This window comes from Aphis gossypii, chromosome X, assembly GCF_020184175.1.
Source record: "Aphis gossypii isolate Hap1 chromosome X, ASM2018417v2, whole genome shotgun sequence".
NCBI lineage: Eukaryota > Metazoa > Arthropoda > Insecta > Hemiptera > Aphididae > Aphis > Aphis gossypii.
In genome coordinates this window covers 6,724,939-6,735,150 of record NC_065533.1, presented here as the reverse complement: position 1 = coordinate 6,735,150, position 10,212 = coordinate 6,724,939, and the positions used below count along the sequence as shown (strand labels likewise).

The 10,212-nt window shown below is 26.3% G+C and overlaps 1 protein-coding gene across 1 annotated transcript in view; it reads left to right on the top strand.

Annotated features, from left to right (window-relative positions):
• The first annotated feature begins 300 nt into the window (after positions 1–300).
• The window catches only part of LOC114132095 (lysosome-associated membrane glycoprotein 5), a 40,266-nt gene continuing 30,354 nt past the window's right edge, over positions 301–10,212 (top strand). The window contains exons 1-2 of the mRNA XM_050205537.1: positions 301–1,178; positions 8,586–8,692. Of these exons, the coding sequence (XP_050061494.1) occupies positions 1,127–1,178; positions 8,586–8,692 (159 nt within the window). The 5' untranslated portion in view covers positions 301–1,126. The remainder of the gene's footprint in view (positions 1,179–8,585; positions 8,693–10,212) is intronic.

The window sequence follows — 10,212 nt, the reverse complement described above, 5'->3', positions numbered from 1 at the left end:
ACGCGGTTTTCCGCGGCAGGTACAGCGCCTACTATACCCCCACGTCGTCGTCGTTGTTGTTGTTGTTGTTGTTGTACACTAAGATCATTATTCGTCGCAGCAGTTATCTCGCACGGTGAATTATTATAGTTCTGCGGGGACGGCGGTGGTGGCCTCCGACAGCGACGAACAGAGAGGGAGCTAGCGAGCGAGAATAAAATGTATATGAAAAAAAAAAAAACACAAAAAAACACAAAAGCGTTTTTACCTACAATATTATATAATAATATGTATAGAAAAAAAAAAAAAAAAAACGCTCGCCTTTGAATTACGAATCTCGCTGTGGACGGACGTTTTAAAACGTTAGGCCGCTCAGGGGTGTTACCCGCGTCGATACACAAAGAGTCGGCGTTTTTTTCCCACCGAAATTTTCGCCCATCCACTCGGCTCGCCGAACACATCGCACACGCCGCCGCGGTCGTCGCGCCACCGCACGCGCAGTTTCATCCAAGCGCACCAACACCACTGTCTGTCGTTGCCCTCCCCGCGCGTCGCTTGGATAACGATTCTAATTTGCCCCATTGCCGCCGCAACCTACCCCAAAACCGTTTGCCCGACAATAACTCAGAGTATATAACGATATTACGACTATATTATAATGTCGCGGATTCCGTCGTTCTATTTTACCGCCACACAATAACAGCATTTAAACCATCATCATCATCATCATCATCATCGTCATCGTCGTCACCGCCGCCGCCGTCGCCGTCGCCGCCTCCTCCGTTACCGCCCACCCCCCCCCCACGCCGACGGGGCACCACCGCCGTCGTTGCCACGATCGTCGTTCGATCGACGACAGATTCCGTGCGAACGGTACACGCACTCACACACACGTACACGCTTGCGCGCAAACACGCGGCACACGCGCGCACGCGCCGCGCACACGAGCGCGCTGGGCACGAACACACGGTAAGCTCACACGCACCTGACGCCGAGCGGCGAGCACCACACGCCACTCGCACACGCACGTTACACCGGACCGGTCGACGGCCGCCGCGCGATATCCGACTCAGTCGACGGACGCAGCTTGCACCGGTACCGTCTCGAGAGCCAACCACCCCCGTCGGAGTAAACACGCGGCCGCACGATGTCCGTCGCCCGCCAGTCGACCACGTTCCGATGCATTTTATTTACTGCAGGTACCTAAATAATAAAAAAAAAAATAATTATTAATGAATTAAATAAACGCATTTGTTATTACGCGCTTCGAGCCGTAATGTATAGTGACATCATTAAAGCTGGGCCCGCTATGCGGTTACGGTCGTCTGCCGTGTCGTGTGAGGCTTTTATCGTACCGATCACGGTATATGGATCGCAACGATCGCATTGACCACGATCTACAAGAACGTTTCCAGAATCGGGCCTAGCTCAGCAATATTGTACGTTACACGACACGGGTAGACGACGCAGTTGCAATGTACCCGATGATTGTTAGACTAGTTAGATATAGTTACTGTTTATATATTATAACCATGGTCGCATTACATATTATTATTTTGTAAGTTATACCGCACTAGCAGTCATATTATCAATGCATAGTTGTAGTTGTCGTTTGTGATATCGGCGATCACCTCGCACATCTCGTAGACTTTTTTTTATTTCTGTCTCTTATTCTCTACCGCCATCCTTCAAGATTCTTCTCTTGCGCTGCAAAATACGCTTTACGCGTCCTCGCTACTCGATCTACCCCATAATATTTAGTATACTCGTCTTTACCACGTCCTACGAGCAGCTTTCAAACGACACTGGTTCGTATACGCGAACGAACACTGTTGATGGAAAATCTTCCGCTTTATTACGCTGCTTAACACGGTAAAATAAAAACCTGGGTACCCCATTTCTATATACGATGAGTTTCTTAGGGCTATGGAGCATGGCACCATGTTTCGTTAACACAAACACGCTGTAATTGTAATAAATATTATATTATTATGTTGAATTGTATTTTTAGGAATTACGATTATTAGATACATTATATTGCCATTTTTTTTTTTTTGCATTAAATAACCTATAGGTTTACTTGATATGCCTTTGGTATAATTTATAATGATATTAATTATTATTAATTACATCTTATGTATGCTGTCTACGTATGTCCGTAGATCATGTTATAAAATACATGAACAGAAATTTTTTTTCATATTTGCATTTAATAGGTGCACGAGTGCACTCAGTAAATAACTGTCAGCTAGTTGTTAGCAGTTAAAACACAAAATCAGTTGGAAATTATACGTTTGATTTGTATTTTATTCTGTATAATTTATTATACCCATGGAATTATAATACTTACAATAGTTATAATACTTCATATTATATTATTTATTATATTTTGCTTATTTAAACAAAATAGTACATGGACATTTCACACTTTTAGATTACTGGTTTTTTTAGCTATTACCTAAGTTTATTTTAAAATGTATTATATTTAATTCGCTTGCCTAATTAGTTTGCAATTAGTATTAATAAATTATTCAAAAGTAATATGTACAAGTCCGTAGGCTTAACAATAACACATTTTATTGGGAGCTAACTATAAATTATATTTACTAAATCTAAGTTGTAATATAACATTCATACTAAATTTTATATATACAATATTATAAATTTATAACAAATAGATGTGTATAAAATTCATTAGCGTTAGTTTATGGTATATCTAATATAAAAACATTTTCCTTATTTTTGTCTTCCTAACTTAATGCTTTTACACAAGGTGGTTAACTATTCATTAAGTATATGTTCAACCCTTCAACCACATTTTTCGTATAATTACGCACTCAGTTAAATTTTTATTGTGTGAATTTTTGATTAGGTTAATCTAACCTATTTATATAAATTTTAGAATGTCCTTTAATACGCTTCAATAAAATATTATGTTAAATAAATAAAAATTATTTAATATTTAAGTAATATTCGTCTTATTCTAAAGAATATTAATTGATATTTACATAAATAAAAATAGTAATGAATAGATGAAAAATTAACTTATTGTAATTATATTTAAATTAGTTAACTAAACTCTATGAATAAAAAAACCACAAATTATAAAAATCAATACCACATTTAAAAAGTAATAGACACGAGAGTAATACTAAAATTAAAGTTTTAGATTGTATTGGTTCTAAAAAACAATATCGTGTCGAACGTAGTCTATCCAATATATTATAGAATATTAATAAAATGTTTGTTAAAATGTAAGTTAACTTAAATTGTATTATCTTACTTTATAATATTTTCGAAATAACGACTAAATACTTAACATAACCTCAGAAAAGTAAAATCTTGGATATATAATATAAATGCATAAAACTTTATAGTGCGCTCAAAAGGTGACTTCTAAAGAAAATAACCACCACTGTGACGTAGAACCATAGCTCCCTTGCTTTAAATAGAATCAAAATGTTCATTAATATTAAATGAAATCATGTATATATTATGAGGTTAAATATACAAAGGTATACCTAAGTAGATTTCTTTTCGTTAGAGTCGTTTAGTTTGAAATGGCTATACGTTTATTAAAATATTCTTCTATGTATATTGTATAATATAATTATAATTATAATTAAAATATTTATTTATTTTTTTTTATAAAATTAAAGTAAAAATAAGCTCAAATATATATTTAAATAATTTGTATTTTATAGATTTACTAGCTGACCCCGTGCACTTCGTTGCCCGTTAAAAATGCAAATTCTATATATATATAGATTCGAATTTTGATTAATTTGTTATTTACTATTCGGTTTAACGGTGTTCAAAACTTAGGCATTTTCATTGACTGTTTTGATTCTCAAAAATCTTGTGAAAGCACCACTTTAATATGCGAATTTTGTAAAATGCTTTCTTATTACACACTAAATTTGTGAAAAAGATAATTTAATAGTTTTAGTTTTAACTAAACATACGAGTAAAATTAAAAACCGTGTTATGTGAGATGTTATAATTTACATTATTTTACATATTTATTTTATTTGCGGAATAAAACACCACCTATTTCAAAATTTAACATTGAAACGGCTTACATACGAAGTAAAATAATGTAAATAATTTAGTAAATAACTATATAAAACTTTAAGGCATGCATTCGTATACTATATACACATTACAAATAATATGTTTATTGGTAATCAACTAAAAAAAAAAAAATTGACATTACTTTATGATTATCTTATAATTTAAAATATACAATCTAAAAATATATTTTAGTTAAATTTGCTTTGCAGAAAACCAATTTTTAAATTCAAAGTTTTATCATGGCGTGTAATGTTTAATAATACAAAATACTGGGCTAACATATGACTTGTTTAACGTAGTAAATCAAGTGCTTAACGGCTGCACGCGGTCTCTATATCTCACGTATTTATAATTTAAAATAATATTTTATTAAAAACTAAGCTTGAAACTATATAAAGTGTATTTAAATCGTCTTTTTTTTTTTTTAACAATTTATAATGATTTAATTTCAGAACATGATTTTTTTTTCACAAAATACGCTTTTATTAGATAGAAAACTATTTTTATTAAAAATGGCATATTATATTTAAGAAAAACAATAATTAACTTAATGTAAAAACCGTAAATATTGTTATTATTAAATATTATCATGACAGAGTATGAAATTATTTATTTAATTTTAATTTTTAAATAACCATTTATTACTATTTTAATACGAATAAAATAATACTGTGTATAAACGGTACATAAACAAATAAAATATTACACTATAATTTAAATTAAAAAAATGTTGATTCTTCTTCACATTATTTTGAATGTATTATTACGTTTATAATACAATAGATAAATAATAAAATTTTATTTTAGAATTGATTATTCATCAACATAAAACTATATGATCTATATTCCATAAAAAATAAAAAATTCTATTGATTCACAGTTTATAGTAGGAGTGTATTCTAATGTTATTTTTCTAGGGTTATCAATTATTTTTAAATAAATTGTTATACATTTAATTAAACTATATAAAAATACAAATTTAAATAGTATTTTGTTATTTTTAAATTTCAAGAAAAAAGATATGTACTGAATCAAAACTTCTAAAAAATATTTTTTTTTTGCACTCTATAGATTAAACTAATGTTTACTTACTCTTAAAAAATTCACTAGACGTTCTATCAAATACAGACTTTCAAAGTATGGACAAATCAATAATTATTATTACACCTATAGTCACATATTATGTATTAAATATTCCAAACTTCATATTACATTATGAAAAATGTTAAAAAAATATTATTTTTTATATTAAATGTTAACTTACTATATGCTACGTATACATTATTAATTATAGAAAATGTTTTTATTTTAAATACGTTTGTATAATGTACTAGTCAATAATTTTGATATATATATAATAGTTATATAATAAACAATTGACTCATATTATCTTATACGTACATTTTCTTGATGAAATGAATTAATTAAAATTGAATATAATTACGTTGACTTTTATTAACAATTTTAATATTTCATTGATGATACGTATGAAATAATCCAAATAATAAAAGGGCTAAATCATAAATTACCTTTAATTCATTGACACATTTTAACGGCCTTGAATAAATAATATTAACCATGCAAATCCCTTAACAATGCCTGTGTCTAAAATACTCTAATTACACTATAATCTATATTATACATCATATTATTCATATTGCATTAACAATTTTACTTAATTTGATATTGCATGTTGTAATGTCATAAATTCCTATGTTTTATAACTGAAAAGTTATTTGTTACTTGTTTTAATAAATTTTCCGAATAAACATCCCATAATTGAATTTTTATTTTATTATTTATAATTATCTAAAACAATAAACGCATTTTCATTATGCATTCAATCATTAAAATTATTATTTTAAAAATTAAGTCTTTCCATTCTTTATACATTTTATAAAAAAAAAAAAACATATATTAATTTTTATTTTATCATAATGTTTATTTTCATTAGTAGGTAGTTTATGATTTCTTACAATAAAAAAAGTCGGTTTTAGAATTTTTTTTAATTGTATCATCTCTGTATTTGAATGACCTCTTCGTTAAATATATATAAAAAAAAAAAATCATTACCTGTTCTTCGACTGAAAAATTTTGAGGATTTATAATTTAATTTATTACTTGCTAATTTTGTTTACTTTCAAGACCATTGTAATTTCTATTAAATTGTTATTTTAGTTTTTTGTTTATATAAATAATCAGCTTCTTAGTAAATGTAAATACAAATTCAGTAGTTACAGTACAAAATCCAATTATCAATTGAAATTTGAAAATGTTAAAAACGGTTTTCCCCGAAAACAAAATACAAAATATACCACTGAATATCATTTATAATTTTATTATATTATGCATCTTTCCTCCCTAAAAGTTTCTTCTTAAAGCCATTGTTATTTTATTGAATATTTTCCTCTATTTTTCTAGTAAACATAAGATCATTTTTATTTGTTTTTTTACAACTTAGAAACTTTTATTATCATAAAATAATTCTTAACTGCAGTGAAATATTTTTACGACAGATTAAAAACATGAAAAAACAATGATATGTTAATAATAAATAAAATATTTTATTTCAAAAACATTTTATTAATTCTGTAAATGTCTTTAACATAAGTCTAAACCAAAATATATTAATAATATTTCACATATACACACAATATAAATGAAAATTCAAAGTAAGTAAGTACTTATATACATTTTATATAAAGTTAATGGTTTTAAACTGTTAATATTGTATCACGAATTTCTATGAATAATTTAAATTATTGCATATATTCAAAAATAAATTTTCAATTAAAAAAAAATATTCTAACATGCATAAATATAAATTTTATTTTGAAATAAAATTTAATTCCCATTATTTTTTATTGAATTTATACTAAAATATAGTTTTTAAAAAATACGCATAATACTCAAACCCACTTGGAAATAAAATGCAGAAACGTTTTATGTTATCAGTATAATCATAAAAATATAATACAAACAAAATTCAACGATATTTATTGAATCTATTAATTGGTTTGATTTCAATGTATCAATAATGACCTACAAGTAATTATTTAATCTAAGTATTAGTTTTAAAAAAAAATTTACAAATATGTCTCAGATATTTCTTTAAAATTTACAAAATGTCAGTGTATAAACAATAAACATGTTAGTATAGATTTATTATACATGTTTTTAGATACATCATATCTGGTATATATTCTGTACCAATGACATCAATTTTATTTAACTTGTAAATTATTTTATGCCTAGAGAGATGATACAATAATTATAATTTTGTATCTGTTGTCCTGAAATTTTTGCTTCTTGCAATTTATTTTCCACATTATAGAGTAGTTAAAACTTTACCACTTGTCCAAATATGAGCTTAGATTTTTTTTTTGAAGCAGTATTCATTTTAATTCAAAAATGTTTCATTTATTTTCCAAATATTAAATTAATAATAATTTATATCAAAACAACTTAAAAAGACGTGTTTCTTCGAAAACTAATTTTTGTTTTTAAGCCAAAAATAAAAATAACAAAATACGATCATATGCTTAATGATATATTATATATATTATAATTTAATAAAAAATCATACAATAGTTAAAGGAAAAAAACATAATAAAGTCATTAATTATTGTAGTGAAAAGGATTAAATTTGAAGCATTAATTTTGTTACATTTAAATTATACAATAAAAGTCATCAAAAATATGTATAGCTGATCTTCATAAACTTGATTTTATATATTTATTTTGTTTCCTATGTAACACTGTAATATCACGCAACAATCTAAAATGGTAATAACACGACAAGTACACATGTAAGTTTCTCGGAACTTTTATATTTTTTTAAAAACTATTCGTTCAAATTACCCATACTAAACCCGTAAAAAGACAATGGTTGGATAACGTATAAACTTGTAAATTAAATTGTTTTCAAACATAATAATTGTAAAATAGTAATTCCAAGTCAATATATAATATTTTCTCGTATCAAAAAATATAAATTATCAATAGTTTTATTTTTATATTTATGTGCATTTTTATACCAAGGATATCAAAATTAAATTATAAACATTCTTAAAGTAAATTCAAAAATGGGAATTTTTATTTTTATAGACTTGGGTCTAATACATAATAATAACTTTTAAAACGCGCAGGTCATATTCATTTGGTTATCTGGTAAATAATTCTTTTTAAAAAATTTAAGTATTCTATTCACTTTTTTATTGTATAAAATATGATTTTTTTGATTATAAATATTATTACGTCCTTCATAATTATATTGCTAAAATTATTCATAAACTATTCACAGTATACAACTCTCAACTTAAAATTAAATAAATCCATGACATAATATCTGTTCAACTTTCCTTGATAAAATTCAACATAATTATTATTACATTTTAATAAAATAAGTATAAACAAAAACATAATATTATCTTTGTTGAAATATGTTATGTTATTTATAATATATTTAATAATTTAATAATTAGAATTTTTTAGAAAAAAAATTCTAAAATATTTATTTATTTTGTTTTTAGCAATTATTGTGATATTTAATCATATTCTCGTCGCTCCAATGAATGCCTTACAAATTAATGAACAAAATAACTCAAGACGATATCCAATTAATACATTTCAAAAAATGGTAAGTGATTTTTTTTTATTGTTGTGTTCTTATCTATTTTATTTTAGTGATTTAATTATTTTAAATATCATAGCATGTCTGGAATAAAAAAAATGTTTAAATCAAAGTTAGGTAAACTGTATAACAAATAAATGTAAAATTTCACAAAATCATGGTTAGTAGTCAAAATTTAGTGAAGTAAGGACTTAATTTAAAAATACTCTGCAGAAATCATTTAGATTCATCAAAAGAAAAAAAATATGAAATATCCTTTTCTGGTAAATAGTTAGAAGCAAAAAGTTATTGGTTAGAAAATAATAATGCAAAAAATGCATTTTTGATAGCTAATGTTTTATGATAAATATGTAAAATGTCATCATAAAAATCAAACAAAAATTGCTAACTGAGTGGGGTTTGGTAGTTTTTAATTAGGTACCTATATATTATTAATTTTTATGGAAATTTCAAATATTCCAAAAATAACATTTAAATTATTATCATCTGTTGAATAATCAAATTTGGAGTAATATTTAATTTTTACATGTATCAATTAATGTATATGTAAATGACTTAGTTTTTAAAATTTGCCTGTAAGTATTTAAAAATACACTCATATCTGAAATAATAACTTATAAATGTTTTGATTATTTATGTTATTTTTTTGATTAAACTGTTAAATGGTCGTCAAGAATGTATGAATTTACATTTATTTTTAATATAATTAAAATAAAACAATTTTTTTTTTTTTTTATGTTAAATTTATCGTTCTATTGCTATAATATATAAGTATTGTGTGCTTTAAAATTACAAGCTCAAAGTTTAATGTAAATATATTTTATTGATAAATTAGACGTAAATATATTACGGAATAATAAAGATTACTTAATTGATGGAATAACTTTTATTGTACGTACTGTTCTAATATTATGTTAATATATCTACAATTTAATTTAAACTAGAAATGCGCTGAATTTAAAGCCAATTTCAACCAGATTTCAGTCTGATATTTATTTTTATTTTATGGTTTTGTTTCATATTATGTACATACTAATAATAAGGTACAATATACAATGTCTCTTACAGCCTCTTCTACGTTATTTATTGGACAATTAAAAGTAATGCCTGGATTAGACGAATAATTGAACAGTTGTAACGCGTGCGTTAAATAATATATAGACATGGGCGACGTGAGGGGGGTACAAGGAGGTGCACTTGTACCTCTGAATTTTCAAACAAATAAAAATAATAAAATTAAAAAAAAATTAAATGTATTCTATAGTTAATTGAATATTTATAATACTAAATAATAATAATATTTTATAATAGAATAGAAGAGAATTCGAAATCAGCATATAGGTACTATGCACGATGCATTCCCCCGATAATATTTTTGGTGGCCTATGTTTATATTAATAAAATATTATCATAATATGGAAGTTATAGTCAATATGCAATGGATACAATTATGGATATTATCCATAGTTATGCACTTATACCCATAGTCATTTAAAGGAATTCAATAAAGGCTTTTTGTACGTAAA